General features: G+C 44.1%; 1 protein-coding gene across 1 annotated transcript; it reads right to left on the bottom strand.

Annotated features, from left to right (window-relative positions):
• Positions 1-12884: 12884 nt before the first annotated feature.
• SYF2 (SYF2 pre-mRNA splicing factor) lies at positions 12885-19102 on the bottom strand. Its single transcript, XM_059375475.1, has 7 exons — positions 18995-19102; positions 18647-18760; positions 16835-16960; positions 16250-16367; positions 15737-15827; positions 14572-14670; positions 12885-13190 (listed from the first exon to the last, which is right to left on the bottom strand). The coding sequence occupies exons 1-7, from the start codon at positions 19019-19021 to the stop codon at positions 13025-13027; spliced, it is 741 nt and encodes a 246-aa protein (XP_059231458.1). The 5' UTR covers positions 19022-19102; the 3' UTR covers positions 12885-13024.
• Between the last annotated feature and the right edge of the window lie 2892 nt (positions 19103-21994).

A 21994-nucleotide genomic window follows, 5' to 3' on the forward strand; every position in this document is an offset into this window, starting at 1 on the left:
CTGGAAGGTGCCACTGCTACCTTTATTGTGGAGTTGAGGAATCTGAGACAAGAAACTGATTGCCCCAGGTTGACAATAGGACAAGCTGGCATTTGATCCTAGAAGTCCTTCTCCAAAGACTATGCTCTTCACCACCACACCAGAAGACTTCATGCATCGGCCTTGCTCTAAGTCATCCATTGCAATCCACCCCCTGTTGAGTGGTCTCGGGAAAAACAAGTGGGGTCTTCACTGCCCTGTGGTAGAATGACACCTCAGCCTTCACCACGGCTTCAGAGTGGGCTAAGTGGATTTCCTCGCCCCTGACTTTGAGCTCGGCCATGTGAGTTGCTTTGACTAATGGGATGTTTCACCATGTGATTCCAGCAGGGGCTTGGAATGCGCCTGTGCTGTTGGCATAACCCCTTGTCCTAATGGGCGCTAGAGGGAGATTCAGGAAGCTTGCCCAAACTGGACTGAAGCCAAAAGCCAGACACAACTGAACCCAGCCTTAATCAGCAAACTCCAGGCAACCCCGTGGTTGTTGACTACACCACATTACGTCCCTATGTAGATCATGATCGCATTCTATCCAACGACACACCAGGCAAGCTTTCCAGAATAAATGGAGACTCCAGAGAAGAAACATTCTTTGACTTTGCCCCTCTTTTCCTGCCTGGACACTGGAATGAGGACATTGTGCCTGCTGCTGGGGACCATCTGGTGACCACAGGCAGCAGGCACGAAGACAAAAGGCCAGCATGCGGATACCCAGGAAGAAAAAGGGACTAATTTTAGGCCCTTGATTCTAGGCCCTTATCAAGCCGCTGAGCAATTGTCCACCTCCACATTTTTATGAGAAAAACAATCTCCTCTTTGTTCAAACCATTATTCGTTGGGATTTCTATTATTCACAGCCGAAGGCTTCCTAAGTGCTAGTGACTTTCTAATGTATGGCAAAACCTGTTACAAAAGCTTTATCTTCACATCTCCCTCTTTTTTAAGTTGGCTGGTCTTTCCAAAATAGCAGGAGGGAAGTCACAATCTTTGCTACTATTAGTCAACCAGTAGCTATTCCACTCACCCTAGCTATTAGTTTAATTTTCTTTAAAGATTTTATTCATTTACTTGAGAAAGAAAGAGTAAGCATGAGCCGGGGTAGGGATGGAGGGAGAGGGAGAAGCAGACTCCCTGGTGAGAGGGGATACTGATGTGGGGCTCGATCCCAGGACCCTGAGATCATGACGTGAGCTGAAGTCTGATGCTTAACGGACTGAGCCACCCAGACGCCCCTCCAGGTTTACAGTTGCTCATTTGAGAAACAGCTTAACTGAAATCAGCTCTTGCCTGGGATTGAGACCCACATCAGGCTCCTTGCTCGGCAGAAAGCCTGCTTCTCCCTCTCTCCCTCCCGCTGTTTGTGTTCCCTTTCTCACTATGTCTCTCTCTGTCAAATGAATAAATAAAATATTTCAAAATAAATAAATAGATAAATAAGTAAAATCAACCCTTGAATTTGTTCATTGATGTAATCCATGATTAAACTGATTGATTTCTCACACACTTCCTAGCATATAATAGGTGCTCGAATAGCTTGTTGAATGAACAATGTAACTGAGTTGTTGATATTTCTCTCCATGGCCAATTACATGTGTCTTTTGGGAATCTGTTTTGGCTGCTTTGTCTTCTCAAGACAACTCCTGGAAGTCACACCCAAGTGAGTTTCATGAAGCCTGCATATCACAGAGACCCTCCCAACTCAATGGAAGTCTTCTCGTGATACGGTTACAAACAGAAACCATAATGGAAATATCATTCTCATACCACAAAATTCACTTTTTACAGCACATAGTTCCGTGGTTTTAGCATATTCACGGGGTTGTGCAACCATCGCCACAATACAACTTTCAAACATTTTCATCACCCCAAAAGGAAACCTCATACCCATTAACATTCAGTCCCCATCCCGCCCTCCCCCACCCCTGCCCAGCCCTGGCCACCGCTAATCCACTTTCTGTCACTATGGATTTGCCTACTCCTGACGTTTTGTATAAATGGAATCCCATCATGTGTGTGGTCTTTTGCATCTAACTTCTGTCGGTCTCCACAAGATGCTTTCAAGGTTCACCCATGGTGTGGCCATCGGGACTCTATTCCTTTTTACTGCTGAGTAATATTCTATCATATGGATGTACTATATGTCATTTATCCATTCATTCTGCTGATGAACACTTGGATCACTTCCTCTTTATAGCTCTTACGAAGAATGCTGCTGTGAACGTTTGCTTACGGTTTCTGTATGGCAACATATCTTCATTTCTCTTGGGTACATACCCGTGAGTGGAATTGCTGGGTCACAGAGTAACTCTACATTTAACCTTTTGGGGAACCACCAGACTGTGTCCCAAAGCTGCCACACCATTTCGTATTCCTGCCCACAGTATATGGAGGGTTACAACTTCTCCACATCCTCCCCAGCACCTGGTGCTCTCTCTCTCTGGTTAGAACTATCCTAGAGAGTGTGAAGTGGTATCTCATTGTGGTTTTATTTTGCATTTCCCTGAGGGCTAAGGGTTTTAAGCATCTTTTCATGTGTTCATTGGCTGTCCATCTGTCTTCTTTAAAGAGTATAGACATAAAGTTCATCATATCTGTGTAGGCTCACTTTGCTGAAAAGTTTTGTGAGTCTACAGTAAGACATCAAAATCCTTTTTTCCCTAATAATGAACAAAGTAGTCTTAAAATCTGGTTAATTCACATGCATTGATTGCCTGTATCCACAGCAAAGGAAAAGATGATTCTGTTTTCTCAGCCACTGAAGTCCCATCACTGAGTATGTCTGGCAGGAAAAAAAAAATCAGTCTACTTGAGCAAAAGTCCAAATAGAATTGGCAAAAAGTTTAAATTCTGAATGAATTATAGAATTCCCTTTTCTTTTTTTTTTTTTTTAAGATTTATATACCTATTTTAGAGAGAGAGAAAGAGCGTGGAGGGGAGGGACAGAGGGAGAAGGAAAGAGGGAATCCCAAGCAGACTCTGCGCTGAGCATGGAGCCCAATGTGGGGCTTAGCTCCATGACCTGAGATCACGACCTGAGCCAAAACCAAGAACTGGACACTTAACTGACTGTGCCACCCAGATGCCCCAAGAATTCCCTTTTTTTCTTTTAATTACATGTAGTAACTAAAACAGCTTACTGTGCATTTTAAAATCATACATTTTCAGTGAGCCTGGCTGGCTCAGTCAAAGTGCATGCAACTGGATCTTAGGGTCATGAGTTCAAGCTTGCCCCATATTAAGTGTAGACATTACTTGAAATAAGGTAATTAAATGAAATTACAACATTTCTCACTTTTTAATTTATCTATTAATGTTTGTTCTCCTGAGTTGCTATGTGCCAAGTGTTATACTAATTCCAACAATTAGTTCATTTAAACTTTACAAGAACCCTATGAGGTTAGCAGCATTTATTAGTTATCTATGCTGTATAGTAACTCATCCCAAAATTTAGCAGCTTAAAACTTCCACTGTAATTCATGACAGAGAGTCATGAATTTGGATAGCATTTGGATAAGATTTACAAGATGGCTTGACTCTGCCACACAAACCTGGTGCCTCCATCGTAAGACTTTGAGGCAAGGACTGAAAAATCCAACATCACTCAAATATCTGGCAGTCGATGTTGTCTCCTGACTGAGACCTTCACATGGTGCATCCATGTTCTTCACACCATGGTGGCTGGATTGGTTCCAAACCAAGCATCTGAGAGAGAGCCAGGGGGAAGATATATATTGCCTCTAGGACCTAGCCTTGGTATTTCACTGGCATCACTTCCATCATAGTTACAGAGGTGCACTCAAGGTCAAGGGAAGCAAACACAGGTTGTCCCTGCTATGGATTATATGATGCACTGTGATGATTAATTGCATGGTGAATTTGATTGGGCCACAGGATGCCCAAATTAAACATTATTTGGGGGTGTGTCTGTGAGGATGTTTCTAGATGAGATCAGCATTTGAATCAGTTGTCCGAGTCAAATACCTTTCCCTGCCCAGGGTGGGTAGGCATCATACAATCCATTGAGGGCCTGAATAGAACAAAAAGTAGAGGAAGAGAGGATTCATCCTCTTCCTGCCTGCCTATTGAGCCTGGACTCCAGTCTTCTCTGCCCTTGAGCTGGGATTTCGATGGCTCCCCTAGTTCTCAGACCCACCGACTCGGACTGCAGTCCACCACTGGCTTTCCTGCATCTCCAGCTCACAAGCAAAAGATTATGGGACTTCTCAGCCTCCCAAATCACGTGAGCCAGATCCTCATCCTACCTCTACCTCCACACACATTTATATGTGTACAGATTCATGTAGATTACACACAGAGAGACACATACACACAAAAACACACATACATGTGTGTGAATTCTTTTTCTCGAATACACGTACCCCCAAAGTTCATATGTTGAAGTCCTAACCCCCACGTCTCAGACTGTGACCTTATTTGGAAATAGGGTGTTTACAGAGCTAATCTAGTTACAATGAGGTCATGAGGGTGGGCCCTATTTCAATATGAGCGGTACTCTTATAAAATGGGGAAATTGGGAGACAGCTCTGCTAACCAGGAAAACCCCACGTGAAGAGGAAGGGCGGAGATGAGGGTGATGAAAGGCGGTGATGAGGCCGAGAAATTCCAACGATCACCAGAAAAGCACTCAACGCTCAAGAGGCATGGAGCAGCTTCTCTTTAAGGCCCTCAGAAGGAACCAACCCTGCTGGCCCTTTGATCTCGGACATCCAGCCTCCAGAACTGTGAGACAATACATGTCTGTTGTTTGAGCCCTTCTCCACCCCAGCATGTGGGAAACCCTAGCAAACAAGTACACCAGCCCTCAAAGGAAAACCATCCCCATCACGGTAGGAAGAGCTAGTGGAAGGGGATAGACGTTGGTGTGGCCATCTTTGGAAGCTATGATCTGCCACAGCCCGTCCTCTGGCCAATGAAAGTTTACAGCCCTCCCACAGGCAAAGTATGCTCATCCTCACCCACAAAACCACCAAGTCTCACCCCACCACAGCACCAGATTAACATCCAGGATCTTGCCCTGTAAATCAGGTCCGGACAACACAGAGGCTCCCAGAGCTCAGTTAAAGAGCACAGCTCCTCTTGATCTAAAGAGCCATCCTTTGGGGCGCCTGGGTGGCTCAGTGGGTTAAGCCTCTGCTTTCGGCTCGGGTCATGGTCTCGGGGTCCTGGGACCGAGCCCCGTGTCAGGCTCTCTGCTCGGCGGGGAGCCTGCTTCCCTTCCTCTCTCTCTGCCTGCCTCTCTGCCTACTTGTGATTTCTCTCTCTCTCTGTCAAATGAATAAATTTAAAAAATATTTTTTTAAAGAAAGAGCCATTCATTAAGGAGACAGACAGATTATCTCTTCCCCACAGGCCACGTGCCATGATAGAACAGGTCACTGAAGTCTTCTCCTTTCAAAGTAATCCTCATTGTCCTGAAGAGCCTGGAACCATCATCTCCAAAACTACATCAAGGGTCTCTTTTGGTTTTATTCTCCCCTCATCTCCTCCTCCCTCATAGAATTAGATGATGTTGAAGTTGGAAATCAGTGTAAGGTGAAACCAAGCCCCACACACAACCTGGACAGATCTCACTCTAGACACAGTGTTGGGTGAAGAAAGTCAGGACCCAAAAGGGTAGATACTGTAGGGTGTGATTTATAGAAAGATCCAAGACTGGCAAACAGCTCTAAAGTGATAGAAGGCAGAATACTCGTTACCCTTGGGGGCGGTTTGACTGCAAGAGGTCGAGAGGGATCCTTCCATGGCTTGACCTTGTTGGTGGTTGCCCACATCTACAAATATGTAAAGACTCATCTAGATAGGCCCTCAAGAGTGTGCACTTTATTGTATGTAAATTAAACAGCAGATTTTTAAAAAGAGGTTTAAGATAGTTCCCATGGTTCCTATACTTAAGGATTTAATAAACCAATCAAAATCCACACGCACACCCCCAGACTGGAGGAAGTAATTTTCTACAATGACTATGGATTGATGTAACTTGAAACAAAACGTTTGCCTGCTTCTTGGATTTAAAAAAAAAAAAAAAAAATACAGAACTGGGGGCGCCTGGGTGGCTCAGTGGGTTAAAGCCTCTGACTTTAGCTCAGGTCATGATCCTAGAGACCTGGGATTGAGTCCCTGCTGAGCAGAGAGCCCGATTCCCCCCCCTCTCTCTCTGCCTGCCTCTCTGCCTTCTTGTGATCTCTATCAAACAAATAAATAAATAAAATCTTAAAAAATAGAAAATAATACAGAACTGACTGGAAGCTGTGCTCCGTGAACACCACAAGAGGGCACTAAACAGCCCCCTGTGATCTCAGGGCAGTGTTCAAAGGTCCAGGCTCTCAGACCCCACACACTTTCAGCTTTGGGCGGGTCCATGTGCACACTGGCCTCTGAGCAACAGGAGAGGGCTCCGCCAATCCTTCTTTCATGGCCTCTATTATGTTAAATAGAATGAGAAATGCCAAGACAGGATTTTGTAAAAATTCTGGTATATTGTAGATGTTTTACATGTAACCATTACACCTATGTGATAAATGACGTATGTATGGAAGATTTCATGCATTCTAGGCTGTATTTCTGAGATTTGGGGGTATTTTCTGCATCTCTTCCCAGGGGGCCATTTCCAGCTGAAGAAACACACCTGCCCCTCCCAACCTATCACAGACATGCATGCACACACACACACACACACACACACACGAGATGTCAGTATCTCCTGGTTTCTCCTGGGCTCCAGCCTCCGGAACTCCCAACAGCCTGTAGGTTTCCAGACAAAAATCCGCCAACCTCATCTAAGGGGACAAGACCGGATCCAAAGCTAAACTATTCATCCAGAATGTGAACATTTTTAAGGTTAAGAGTGCCTTGGGTTTTGTCTTTTTTTTTTTTTTTTTTTTTTTTTAATGATTTAACTGTGTATTCTGATTCTATTATAGCAGAAAGCCAGGTGGGACCTCTGGTCCTCGGATCCCTGGGTTTTGCAAGTAGTTGTCATTTGTCGGAAGCTGGATTTTGACTCTAACTGCCTTGGACCGAAGAAGCAGCCCACGGAGAGCACAGTTAATCTTGCATAAATGATGTGCTTCTGAAGAGAGTCCCGGAGGAGCACGGCCGGGGCGTACAGAGCACACTAGGTAGCTGTTACCAGCTGTGCTGCAGGAGGGGGAGAGGGGAGGGGGCCTCCACAGCTCAAGGCTTCCTGTCACTTCAAAACTTCAGACCGGCAAGAAGAGGAAGTCTTTGCTGCCAACATTCTTGGGGACAGGGCGGTCGTCACATAGAACTCTTACCTCCCTCTGAGATTTCTGAACATTCAGGATTGCATTGTCTTGATTTGGAAATGAGAAAAGAGAAAAGACCACGTATAGGAGATGTCCATGAAGACGATCCTATTTATTCATTTTGTAATTGCTGTTATAACTCGCATCGATCCCGCTAGGAACCAGGCACTGGTCCAAGCACATGACACTCCCAACAACCCTCCGAGATAGAGATTATGAACACTTTAGGAAGCTGAGGGAAAAGGAAGCACGAAGGGGGTGGGTGACATTATGGACCTCATCATGCCACCCCCAAGAATACACAGAAGTCCTAAGCTCCAGTGTTTATATTTGGAGACAGGACTTTTAAGGAAATCATTGAGGTTGAATGAAGTCATAAGAGAGGGGGCCTAATCTAATAGGACTGGTGTCTTTATAAAGAGAGGAAGTACCACCACGTGGACGTGGAGAAAAAGCCACATGAGGGCACAGCCAGGCAACCATCTGCAAACCAGAGAGAGAGTCCTCAACACCGGTGGCACCTTGCTCATGGGCTTCTAGCCTCCAGAACTGGGAAAAAATAAATTTCTGTTGCTTACCACCCCCCAACCCAGGCTGTGGTGTTCCTTTCCAACAGCCCTTCCAGACTGATACAAGGTCCTTTGCCCAAGATCTTTTGTCTGGAAAAAGGAAGAACTGGCATTTTCATCCAGGCCATTTAATTTTTTTTTTTTTTAGATTTTATTTATGTATCTATTTTAGAGAGAGAGAAAGCCTGCACCTGCATGTGACTGGGACTGGGTGGGTTAAAGCAAAGGGAGAGGGAATGTGTAGCAGATTCTGCGCTAAGCATGGAACCCAACGTGGGGCTCAACCCCACAACCATGAGATCATGACCTGACCCTAAACAAAGAATCAGACACTCAATGGACTGAGCCCCCCAGAAGCCCTCCAGTCCACTTTAATCCATGGCTATCTCACAGTGCCACTTGTCCTGGTGGAGTGAGGAGAGCCCTACTGGGGAATAAGATGATAGTCACAGGATCCTCACCAATATGTACAGGCACTTACTCTGCACCTGCCTGCTGCACTAAGCACTTTGCATGGATTTTCTGTTTAACACCAACAGCAACCCTAGGCAGCTAGTGCCATGATTGTCCCCATTTCTTAAAGCTGTAAGAGGATTCCAGCGGGGGCAAATGCACTCCAGAGTCAACATGGAACATTATGCTGTTCTATAAGTAATTGCAACTACAAGAGATCATTCTGTTTGGGTCAGCTCCATCACTTGTCCAAAAACCGTTCAACTCCATCCTGCAAGTGAGATAACTTTGCTGAGTCAAGTAATAATGACGCCCACACTGAGAAGGCCTTTGAAATAAATGAGCCAAAGAGGAAGGTGTTTTCAGTAAGCCATCACAGCGTTGGTAGAGAAAGGGCCAGTGGGAAGGCGGCCCTGCCCTAATGGGTAGGGGCGGGGAGAAAGAGGAACTCTGTTAGAAGTACATGACCCAGCCAGGACTATTGGAATGGGATGATGAACAGAGCAGCTGTTCCTGCTCCCTTTGAATATACAACAGCTAACAGGGACTCAAGAGCAATCAGGTTGGGATCCAAGGGCAGGGGATTCCTAATATTGCTTCCATTTCCTACCACATCCATCTAGAGAGAAAGAACATCCCCATTTCGATTTCCACCACTGTCCTCTACGTAGGCCCCCCAATAGACCTTATTTCCTTGTTGAAATGCTCAATTTCGTCAGTCACGTGGATGGAAGGGCTGGTTTAAAGCATCTCCTTGCTGCTCGCATAGCATTTCCCAAAGAGCAAGATGTGTCCCACAGGTGGGCACAGGTGAGAGGATTCTTTTGCAACCTGGCAACTGGCAGGTGGAAAGCCTCAGCACAGTGCTAATGTGCTTTCACAGCAGCTCTCGTGTTTGCTCACATTTGAACAGACAAACCAGACTTCAGATGCGGAGCCTCCAGTGGGCAGCCATGTTTCTGCCTTTTGGAAACTCCAAATGACACATTCAGGTCACACAATTCACTGATGCCCTGCTCATGTTTTTGAATTCTTTTTTACTCTCTTACTGCATTTTAGATGGTTCCCATTGCTTTGTCTTCAAGTTCACACATCTCTTCTTCTGCGATGTCTCATCCGCTGTTAAACCCACCTGGTGTATTTTTCACCTCGGATGTGTAGTTTTCATGTTGAGAAGTTCAGTATGGGTCTTTTTTGTTATCTGTCTTCGTGTCTCTACCTTTTTGATCATGTGCAGAACAGTTACGGTAACTGTTTTGTCTCCTAATCCAAATGTCTATATCATCTCACACATTGGGTCCAATTTTCCAGTTTCTCTGATTAGATGCTAAACATTGTGAATTTGGTGTTTTGGGGTCCTGGAGGTTTCTATGTTTTTTAAAACCAATAATTCTTGATCTTCATTCTGGAATGCATTCAAATTACTTGGAAATAGTTTGATTCTGTCATATCTTAATTTTAAGTTTTTAGACAAGACCCAAGCAGCATTTGGTCTACAGCTCATTTTCTCTACTACAGAGGAAAACCTCCTCAGTATTCTACCCCATGAATTATGAACTTTCCCATTCCAGCTGGTGGATAACCGCTATTCCTGGCCACACGTGAGTGCCAGGTCCTATTCCCCCCACTCCATTTGGGGAGTTCTTTCCTCCCCCATCATTTCACACACGTGCTGATCTTATTCTAGCTCATGCTGAGGGGGAGAGGGAAGGGGGTGGGGGCCTCTGTGCGTTTGCAGAGTTCTCTGTGGGCGGTTCCCTCCTTTTCCAGAAAGGCAACGTGAGCCCTTGCCACCGTGGTCTCCCCAGGCTTCCAGCTCTATCTCCTCAACTAAGGGAGCCACTGGGCTCCACCTGGCTTCTCCCTCCGCACACCACAGCCTGGAAGTTCTTTATTTTTTTTTTTTTTAAAGAATTTTTCTTTTTTTTTTTTTTTTTAAAGATTTTATTTATTTATTTGACAGAGAGAGATCACAAGTAGGCAGAGAGGCAGGCAGAGGGAGGAGGAAGCAGGCTCCCTGCTGAGCAGAGAGCCTGATGCGGGTCTCGATCCCAGGACCCTGAGATCATGACCTGAGCCGAAGGCAGCGGCTTAACCCACTGAGCCACCCAGGCGCCCTGGAAGTTCTTTAAAGGCAGTGAGCTGGAGTGATCATAGGGCTAGCCTTGTTTGTTTCCCCTCTTAGAGTCCACTGACCTTCCTTGCCTGACTTCTACTATCTTGAAAACTTGTTTCATATATACTTTTTTTTTCCCGGTCATTTTAAGTGGTAAGGTAAATCTTTTGTTTCTTGTCAGTCCATCTTGGTTGGAAGTAGAAGTCCCCTGTTCACTCCTTCAACTGAATTTTACAATTTTCTTCACGTGGGTCGTATGAAAACCTTCCAATTAAATTTGTGTCTAAATAGCTAAATTTTATTGTAACTATTCCCTCTCATCTCCATTCCTACATACTTATTTTTAGACTGGATAAGCTGTTTCTGTAACGTTTACACACGCATATTAACTTTTGTATATGTAGTATTTATCAACAGACATCCTGAAATTGAACTGTGCATTGGTCATAAATTTACTCAGTGGCAAGAAACAGGAAGAGACTCCTGGAGCTAGTGTAGCTACTTGGCTATGTCAACAGGGACTCAAGCTCTGCTCCACACTCAGCACACTGACCTTTGTCCTCATACTTGTTACCTCACAGCACAACATGGCTGCTACAACCCAGGCCTCAGGTTTGTGATCCAAGCAGGAAGGAAGGGGGAAGCCGGGAGTAGCAATTCCCCTACCAAGAAAGCAAAGAGTTTCTCAACATAACTTAGTTGGTGTTCTATTGGCCAGAACTCTAACTAATCTGACCACGTATATCAAGTCAATCTGGAGAAGCACATGTTTAGCTCGAAATTTTACCACAAACTCACAAAAAAATCAAAGTTCTGGTGGGTAATGAAAAACTGCTAATTGCTGGGTGCCTGGGTGGCTCAGTGGGTTGAGCCGCTGCCTTGGGCTCGGGTCGTGATCCTGGTGTCCTGGGATCGAGCCCCGCATCGGGCTCTCTGCTCGGCAGGGAGCCTGCTTCCTCCTCTCTCTCTCTCTCTGCCTGCCTCTCTGCCTACTTGTGATCTCTGTCAAATAAATAAATAAAATCTTTTAAAAAAAAAAAAAAACTGCTAATTGCTATTGGACATGCAACTAACATGTCTATAAGCTACTCTTGCATTCTTAGAATACACCTTGCTGGCTTTTAGCGGACTGGGCTTTTAAATACATCTGACAACGTTTTGACTCTTTTTTAAAAAGCTATTGCAGGTGCCTGGGTGGCTCAGTGGGTTAAAGCCTCTGCCTTAGGCTCAGGTCATGATCCCAGGATCATGGGATCAAGCCCCACATCCGGCTCTCTGCTCAGCAGGAAGCCTGCTTCCTCTTCTCTCTCTCTGCCTGCTTGTGATCTCTGTCAAATAAATAAAATCTTTAAAAAAAAAAAAAAAGCTATTGCAACATTCAGGATCAAAAACTTGAACTTAGTGTAACAGAAACTGAAACATACTCAATGTATGTTGAAAGGCAGCATCAAGGCCCTGTGATCAGACCTACCTGCACACAGAAATGCTAGCAGCAGAAACAAATGAGCATAGAAAGTGCTACATAAATTCTACAAGGGGATAATCACCAGTGGTATTTAACGTTAAACACAAAAGCTCGTATATTTGTGAGATTTTCCTCTTTCAGATTTGGAATGTCATTTTAAACAACACATAGAAAAAATTACACCAATCTTTCTCTCTGGACTTTTTTATTAAAATATCATTGTATAATAGTATAGCGGTCTTTATCTTTCAGTTTCTGATAGGCAAAATTATACATTTAATATTTGCTTCAAAATAACATGGGACTTATGGAGGGGAAAGGAGATAGAAATGAAGATGAAACAAGACTGGCCAAGAGTTGATTACTGAAGACAGGTATTGGGTATAAGAGATTCATAGTATTCAGTCTTCTTCTGACTGTTCTGACTTCCCCATAATCAAAAAAATTTTAATGTTTATTCAATGAAAGCACATAATCTTGCAATATATATACAAATATATAAATTCTTGTTTTAAATGCTAGTGCTTCATAGGGATTCTATATTTGCTTTTTATAAAAGGAACTGTACATGGTCAATAATCACAGGAAGATAGTTCTGCTGCTTCCTGAACTTGGTCATAAAAGGCCATGGGTAGAGAGAGACAGCCCACCAGTAGCCACGGCCATGTTCCTCCTCACTATACTTAGCTTCCGAGTCTACAACCTCAAAAGTTGCTGAGTCCAGCTCTAGCTTTCGTCAAATTCCTAACATTCAAAGCAATGATGACTGCATTTATGTATGATGCCAACAATCTTAAACTCAAGATGCTTCAAAGATTAAATAATCCTACCCATTTAAAATACATAGAAAAATAATTAGTATTCATACAAAGTAGATTTTTTACAAAGTAAGTACACTACCTCTTAAAATACATCTTCTATCCAAGCACAGAAATGCGGAAATATACATGGAAGTGTACGTTTAAGAAAAAGCATTTATTTCTAAATGCTGAGTGGGAAGGCATAATAGACAGGAGTCCTGGTTTCCTGGTAGAAATCTGAAGAGAACTTCAATTTCCCAGCATTCTCAAGCTTCTGAAAACAGTTTCTAAAGGGATTAGACTGCTGTTCCTCTTTCCAAATTCTGTTTAATTTCAGCTGTATATTTCCCATAGAACCTTTCTGCCTTCTTGTTGAATTTGGCATTCCTTTCATTAATGTAGTCGATGTCTGCATCATCATTATAAGGACGTCTCCGGCTATACTTGTCTCGTTTTTCAATTCTGGAGAAAGGGAAAAAAGATTTTTTTTTTTTTTAAAAAAGGCAATTCTGGGGACACCTGGGTGGCTCAGTTAAATGTCTGCCTTCAGCTCAGGTCAAGATCCCACAGTCCTGGTATCGAGCCCTGCGGTGGGTTCCCTGCTCAGCAGAAAGCCTGCTTCTCCATCTGCCTCTGCCCCTCCTCACAGCTTGTTCATTCTTTCTCTCTCAAACAAATAAATAAAATATTTAAAAAAAAAAAAAAAAAGGCAATTTTGAATTTTGTAATCTTAACAAAACATGGCCAAATAGTTAAGAACAGAATCAGTGCACTCAGCACTGTGAGGGGTGGGGGTAGTTTTCATCAAGATCAAACTGTAGGGGTGCCTGGGTGGCTCAGTGGGTTAAAGCCTCTGCCTTCAGCACAGGTCATGATCCCAGGGTTCTGGGATCGAGCCCTACATTGGGCTCTCTGCTCAGTGAGGAGCCTGCTTCCCTTCCTCTCTCTCGGCCTGCCTCTCTGCCTACTTGTGATCTCTGTCAAGTAAATAAATAAAATCCTTAAAAAAAAAAAAATCAAAATGAAATTGCTAATTGATAACACAACCCTAGGTACAAACCCTGAAATTCAATAAATACAAACTCATCCTTGGAATGCTTCTAAAAAGAGCAATGATACACTGTTGCCACTGGACACATGAAGTTCTACCCAGAAGAAAATTACAGTACTTATATTAGTAACAGCCACAGCTAATGTGAATAGAAGACACACTACATACTAGATAGTATTTTTTTTTAAGATTTTATTTATTTATTTGACAGAGAGAAATCACAAGTAGTCAGAGAGGCAGGCAGAGAGAGAGAGAGAGAGGGAAGCAGGCTCCCCGCTGAGCAGAGAGCCTGATGTGGGACTCAATCCCAGGACCCTGAGATCACGACCTGAGCCGAAGGCAGCAGCTTAACCCACTGAGCCACCCAGGCGCCCAATACCAGATAGTATTTTTAACAGTCATATGTACTAACTTCTAAAATATAATTCTGCTCTAATATTCACCCATATCAGTATTAAGAAACACAAATATAACAAGGGTGCATTTACTGGAACATTCGTACTTCTTCAAATCAAATAATGGAATAGTTATGAAGGTCAAAGCCCTTAAAGAATCATTTTCTTTGGACCTTTCCCTGCTTCAATTATGACAAACCCATTTCAGCGATATTTGGCACCTGCTCCCAGATCATATGGATTGGACTGGCACATGCCATCCATACCCAAAACCACTACAGACACTGAGTCAGAAATGAGCAGGAACAGTATCTGCTCTTTCAATTCACTCTAAACACGCTAGGTCCATTTTGTCGTTAAACATTTGAAAGTTCAGACTGCTGTACTGAGTACTCACTGTTTTTCCAGATCCATGACCATCCTGTCAACCTCTTCTGTGGAAGGTACGTGTGTTCCATGAAGAAGGCTGTTGGATGTTGGGAAAAACTCTTCTCCACTGAAAAGAGAGCAAAACGGACTTAAAGTAACACTAGAAAGTTCGACATTTGCAAATTTCAAACCAAACTACCACTTCTGGTGAGCAATAAAACATACACATTATTTTACACATTATATATATTAAAATACATACAGTGTTGAATGTGGGATCCTACCTTATCTTTTATATATATATATATATATATATATATATATATATGCATGCTAAAATTGGGAGGGACCAAAGATACCCCCTCCCCCAGCACATTCATTCTACAGATTTAAGAGTCAAGGGCCAAAGGTTAAGGGACATGCCTCTCGGTTCAGCTTCTTCCTCTCCCCACTAATGCACAAGGGTCAGCAAACCGCAGCACCAGCTTTTGCAAACATCTTACTGAGCCCCAGACACACCCACTCATTCATGTATCCTCCAAAACTGTTTTCACATCACAGCAGCAGCGCAGAGTAGTTGGGATGGAGACCAAATAGCCCACAAACCTAAAATCTATGTAGAAAATGTTCACCCAGGGGCACCTGGGTGGCTCAGTGGGTTAAAGTCTCTGCCTTCAGCTTGGGTCATGATCTCAGGGTCCTGGGATCGAGCCCCACATCGGGCTCTCTGCTCAGCGGGAAGCCTGCTTCATCCTCTCTCTCAGCCTGCCTCTCTGCCTGCTTGTGATCTCTGTGTGTCAAATAAGTAAATTAAATCTTAAAGAAAAGAAAAAAAAAGAAAATATTCACCCATCTCGGCATTAAAGCATTCAGCCTCCTAAAACATCTGACTAACTACAATAATCTGGCTGTTAAACTCTCAACACTCAATGCCCAGTTGGAACAATAACCAAGGGTTAGCTGAACTGCTGTGGAGTGAGCAATAAATAGTATGGTCAAGGCCAGAAAGCATTCATAGGCAGCTGCTATGACCATGACCTAAGCTTTAAAGTGTGTTTGTATTTATGTATATGTGTATGTATGTATACACCACACACAAATACACACACACACACACACACATGCCCTTATGTCCCTTCAGAATTAACACTGCATTAACTAATGTTAGCCTGCATTAACTAATGTCAACTTACTGTTTTTCTCTCAGTCTCTCATAGGTTTCCATGTCAGGTTTGATCTGCTTGGTCAGCCGATGATACTGGCGTAACTGGGCAGCAGCATAATCTAAAGATAAAAAGAGGGAAAAAAAACAATATAGATAAAAGGAGAATCGGAGAAGATAGATGTCCTTGTTTTGTCATTACGATCCATCAAACATCAAAATCATTATTAGTAATATCTGCACAAGACACTAAGCATAACTTCTACGCTGAAGATGCTGAAGATACAGGCTTTTGCTACTTTGACCACAAAAAAACAAAAAAATGCAGCTGGCTGAAGGACAGCCTTTTTTACTTCTGCCCTAGGAGATGTATTTGTATTTTTCTTGGGTTTAGACCTCTTGGAGAATATTCTTGGACCTAACCTTTTTTTCTTTTTTGGGGGGGGGGGGGGTGGTGCCCATGGATATCCTTTCTTAAAACCAGAAACACTGAAGGTAATACTAATATACTGAGGCCATTTGGTCACAGAAAGGCGAGCTTTACCTGAGAACCCCAGGTCGGGGTTTTTCCTCCTCTTCTTCCTCTCCCATCTTTCTGCATCTTCTGCACTGATCTCCAGCAGCTTCACTTTCTCATAGTCCTCCCCTCTAGCTGCACATTCCTAAGAGGGAAAAGAAGCTAATACCTGCAATGATGATCGAAGCAAGTACTGGATCCATTTTAACTCCAGGTTAAACAAAGATATCAGGCAATATTTTAAAACTGATGATCACTATTTGGAGGCCATCTGGGAACCTGCTACGGTGTGTAAGAGTGCGCACCTCAATTTAAAACACGTGTTCAGTAGGCGGCAGGTGCCAGGTCCCCTTGGAAATGTTTCACATGCACTGACTCATTTAATTCGTCTGAACTCAAATCATTATTATAGTCTCCATTTTACAAATGAGAAAAGAGAGGCACAAAGAGATGAAATAACTCCCCCAAAGTGCTGCTGCTAGTAAACAGGAGGGCTACTACATGGACTCCTGAAGTCTGCTCCACACCAGTGTACAAAACCAGCTATTACGGTCTCAGTACAACAGAATGACTGAATAAACCACTTATGAAGCCAGCAGAGTAGATCCTAACCTTCTTCTTTTCTTCTTCCTGTAGCTCCCATTCTAGACGAGCTTTTCTGGCTTCCCAGTTAGCAGGTAACTTAAGTCTTTTATCTTCTTCAACAACTTCCTGGTGATTTAATTTACGAGCTTCATTCTAAATACATAACACAAAAAAAATTTGTCAGTTGGCAGGGACATGAAAATAAGTCCAAACAAAATCTTGCCCACTTTGGGGGCGCCTGGGTGGCTCAGAGGGTTAAAGCCTCTGCCTTCAGCTCAGGTCATGATCTCGGAGTCCTGGGATCGAGCCCCACGTCGGGCTCTCTGCTCAAGCAGGGAGCCTGCTTCCTCCTCTCTCCTTCTGCCTGCCTCTCTGCCTACTTGTGATCTCTGTCTGTCAAATAAATAAATAAAAATATTAAAAAAAAAAAAAAAAACTTGCCCACTTTGAAAAGGGTCAGGTAAGACACATTAACGAGGGGACTCCGTTTTATCATAAAAGCAACAGATAACCATCAAAGGATTTTAAGCAAGGGAATGGCCTAGTTAGGTTTTTTTAAATTAAGGATTTATTTATTTGAGAGAGAGAGACAGCAAACAAGTGTGCGCATGCACAAGCAAGAGTGGGAGAGAGAATCTCAAGCAGACTCTGCACAGAGCACAGAGCCCGATGCGAGGCTTGATCTCAGTATCCGGAGATCACAACCTGAGCTGAAACCAAGAGTTGGATGCTTAACCAACTGGGCCACCCAGGTACCCCTCAATTCTCTTTTAATCCTAACTCAAGCAAAAAACTTCAATTTGAGATCGGAGGCTTTAACACTAATCTTAGTATCTCTAATCCTTTTCAAATCCCTTCTCCTTTTTACATATTTTAACAGTTTACTTTATGGCAAAAAAAAAAAAAAAAGATATTTTCCATTTGACTTACTCTATGAAGAGTATGATTTAAAATGAATTTAAGTGGGGTGCCTGGGTGGCTCAGTCAGTTCAGCATCTGCCTTAGGCTCAGGTCATGATCTCAGAGTCCTGAGATGGAGCCCCACATCAGACTCCCTGCTCAGCAGGGAGTCTGCTTCTCCCTTTCCCCCTGACCTTCCCATTCTTCTCCCCTCTGGGCTGTGTTCTCTCAAATAAATCAAATCTTTTTAGAAAAAAAAAAAAAAACTTCTGCTTAGAAGCAAAAGCTCTATCATAGTCATCGAGTTTCCCACCAACTAGGTGAGCCACTGACACTATACACTTTGAGAGATGTGCTGATTAGGGCGCCTGGGTGCCTCAGTTGCTAGGCAGATGCCTTCGGCTCAGGTCATGATCCCAGGGTCCTGGGATCAAGGCCCAAATCTGGACTCCCTGCTCAGTGGGAATCCTGCTTCTCCCCCTCTCCCACTCCCCCTGCGTGTGTTCCCTCTCTCTGTGTGTCTCTGTCAAATAAATAAATAAAATCTTTTTAAAAAGAGAGATGTGCTGATTATTTTTTAATGAACAGGCAACCAGCTCTCTTATTAACACGAATTAGTTTCTTCCAGTCTCTAGCTCCATATATCCCATAGGTAAAATGAAGAGTTTATCAGACTCATACAGCAGGGAGGCTATTTAAAATAGAGACTCCCAAATCTAGCCCAGATTAGTTAAATCGGAAATAGGTGAGAAGGTTGGAGAGAGCATGTTACTTTCACAGGTGATTTCAATCTGCTGCCAGGGTTGAGAACCACCGGGATAGATACTTCTTCCAGGTATGCAGGTCTGTCAGACACGGTTTTGCGGCTTCCTTGTCCCTCCACGAAGGCGCATGGGCCTGCCAGAATGACCAACCTCAGCTGCCTCGGGGGCTACTCACCCGCTTCAGGTGCAACTCCCGGAATTTGCGCAGTCTCTGTTCGCGCTTCTGGGCAGCCAGCTCTGCGGCAGCCGCCAGGGGCTGCTCCCTCTCCTCCGCGCTGTCCACCGGCACCTGCGGCGAGGAGGAACACCTGGAGACGGGGCGGCTTGGGATGACTCCCCGCGGATCCCGCCGGGCCGGGCCGGGCCGAGCCGAGCCCAGGCCTCACACCGACCCCGAATTCACAGCGTCTACGCCTCCCTGGCCCAGGACCCAGGCATCTCCCCACGTCTCCCCTTTCGTGTTTTCCCGGAGCCTCCCCCCCGCCCCAAACAAAAATCTCTGGGTAGAGCTGGCAGAACTTACCTTCTCAGCTAAAATCGCAGCCGCCATCACAATCTCTCTCTCTCGCCACTTCCGACAATAACACCTACCACTTCCGCCTGCCTGTGGGCGCACCCGCGGATACGCATTAAAAACCTACTATAAGCCCCGCCCCTTCCTGGCGGTTTCAGGGCTTGGGACCAATCCCTGCTCCTTTTAACAGTGAGAAGTTTTTGATTGGGTAGGGCCTTGCGCAGCCGCAAAAGACCTCAGAGGCAAGGGCGGGGAGGGGGGAAGCGAAGGGGCTTGTACTGGAATGTGCTCGGCAAAGGACGGCTGGGTGAGACCAGACGAACTTGAAGCAGGGTAGAAAGTCGTCCCAAGGGGCACCTGGGTGGCTCAGTGGGTTAAAGCCTCTGCCTTCTGCTCAGGTCATGATCTCAGGATCCTGGGATCGAGCCCCACATCGGGCTCTCTGTTCGGCAGGGAGCCTGCTTCCCCCACTCTTCTGCCTACCTCTCTGCCTACTTGTGGTCTTTCTCTCTCTCTCTCTGTCAAACAAATAAATAAAATCTTTAAAAAAAAAAAAAAAGAAAGAAAGTCGTCCAAAGTCCATGCCACTTCTTGGAGCGAAGAGTGTGCCATCCAGAGCTTGGCCTCAGTATCACCTCCTGCGAGGTGGCTCTTCGGGGCCTGCCTTGTCTCATGTAGTCTCCAGTACTGTCAACAGTCACCACTTTCATTCTCTTGGGTAGTGTGAGATCCTTTCCTCGTCCGGTCGTTTTCTCCTCCGCTGCAGAACTATGTAGTTTCCGGATAGGAGGGACTCCGTGTTGAGAGAAGCTCCATCTTCCTTTTTAAAACAAATAGCTAATGAACTCTGGAACAGGGCAAAAAGACATTTGAACTAGACCAGAAACAGCAATCGTCTTAGGAACAGTCCTTACTAGAGTCAAAGGGGGGACCGACATCTGGCCTTTAACACTGCCAGTGTGGACTTTCCGAAGACGGAGGAATCCATGCATATCAGGGGTAGTTTCATTAGTTAGCAACAGTAAATCAGTCCATCCAAGTGTAACCCAGAGCTGTTCAGCCTGGGAGTACCAACTGACAATTTCGTTTTCTTTTATTTAAGTCATGTAATTGCCCCCCTTCCCCTTTCTTATAAAAACCCCTTATTTTCCCTACACTTGTTTCCCCACACATTTTTCTGGTTGCTGCTGTAATCTATGCTGCCCAAATTGCAACTCTGATACCCCAAATAAAGGCCTTTGTTCTTTTTCAGTTTTGCCTTCTTTTCTCAGTTGACTATGGCATCAGAAGCAACACACCACTCTGACTTCTGAGGCACACTGGATTTGAGCAGGGTAACTTCCTGAGCATATTGGGCTCTAACCTCTCCCCAGTCCACTCCAGGTTGTGGTGGTAAATCCTCTTGGTTCCCAATCTCCCTTTTTTTGGTTAAGGTTCAGTCCTAATTTCTTTGGGTGTCTTTCTGGTGCCAGTTTCTATCCGTGTGATTTACAGAGAGAGATGCTTTTCTGTCTGGTGATGGATTATGAAATAGAGTGTTTGGTTTCAAAAATTGCTGCTGGAGAGCAATCCCCATCTGGAAGCCCAGCAGTACTTATGTTCAAATATTATGGGTCCATTCCTTATAAGTTTCAGTGTTGTCGGACCAATCGGACTGAAAATGACTTGTCCTTACTATGGCCACTTTGGGGATTGTTTGAGATTCCAAAATTAGTTTATTTGCAAGCACAATTGGAAAATGAAAAGAAAATCAAGCAACCAGGGGCGGAAGGTACATTTAAATTGTCTTTGGAGCATCCCAGAAATTAAATAATTCTAAACTTGCTTCCTTATAAGAAAATAAACTTTTTAATGCTATCTGTAACTGCTCTCAGAGAGTACCTAAACTATGGAAGTTTTACTACAGTCTTCTTAGCTAACTGCTGCAACTACCACTCCTCCTTCCACCTTTCCCTCTGCTCTCCACCAATAAAATCCCAGTCGAGCTGAACTTCCATTCTATAATGACAACCCAGAGGATCCCCTAGGTTCTCAGTCATCCAGACTCCTTCTAAAATTAAACCTAATGAAATAGGCTCCAGGACTTTATCAGTTACTTACACTCCTTGGATGAAGGCAGAATTACAAGCCATTATCAGGGACTTTCCCAGTGTTCTTGAAAACCCTCTAGGATTTGCTAAGGAATTCAATTTAGTTATTCAGATCTGCAAACCTGGTTATTCTGACCTTTACTGACTTACCCATATGCTTGTGAGTGAGGGTCATGCAAGGAAATGGATGGGGAAAATAGGCTGGACACAGCATTTTGATGATTTCTCTAAGCAAAAAGGCTACAGAGAAAAAAAACACGCTTTTAAGCTAGCTGAAGAATTACATAAAACAGTTCTGGTGATTTTTCCAAAGACCACAGATCAGAGAAAAATTCAACAATGTACTCCACAGCCAGATGAACCTGGTTTTGATTATTGTGATAGATTGGAAAAAACTTTTAAACAATACTATGGTATTAACAAAATGAAACGTCTTTTTTCCTTCATTGCCCTTTTTGCTTAACTCCACCTTGCTAACAGTTTAAAGGGTGAACTTGGTCCCTTTGGTAAATGACACGAACTCAGCTGGACCACTATGGAGCCTCACGGTCTGGTTAATTTGGCTGATCAGTTATCTCACACCACAGAATAAGCAACAAAAAAGAAAGGACTCACAAGCCCAAGCTTCCCAGATCATGCATCTCCAATTACAATTACAATTAAAAACCCCTGGAAATCCCCAAAATCTTCAGGGTCTTTTTCCTGTCAAAGGTGTTTGCAATTACTGCAGAAGAACCTGGCCATTGGAAGAAGTCTTGCTGCCAACAAGACAAATTCAGCTTCAAGAGCCTCAGAACGCTTTCCCCCTCTAAGGACACCAGCAGCTGGGGAAGATTACTCATAGGACAGAACAGGGCAATTCTGAGGCCGGGAGGTCCGGGTCTTCCCATGACCTCAAACTGACACCGTAGGGGAAATA

Source organism: Mustela nigripes, chromosome 14 (assembly GCF_022355385.1).
Source record: "Mustela nigripes isolate SB6536 chromosome 14, MUSNIG.SB6536, whole genome shotgun sequence".
Taxonomy (NCBI): Eukaryota; Metazoa; Chordata; class Mammalia; order Carnivora; family Mustelidae; genus Mustela; species Mustela nigripes.

What these genes read in the sequence shown, in the direction of transcription:
- SYF2 (XM_059375475.1), bottom strand. Translation starts at nt 19,021, where the DNA reads ATGGCGGCTGCGATTTTAGCTGAGAAG. An exon ending in CCCCGACCTGGGGTTCTCAG is followed by an intron (nt 15,828 to 16,249) that starts GTAAAGCTCGCC and finishes TTTTATCTTTAG; the next exon opens with ATTATGCTGCTGCCCAGTTA. An exon ending in GAGAGACTGAGAGAAAAACA is followed by an intron (nt 14,671 to 15,736) that starts GTAAGTTGACAT and finishes CTCTCTTTTCAG; the next exon opens with TGGAGAAGAGTTTTTCCCAA.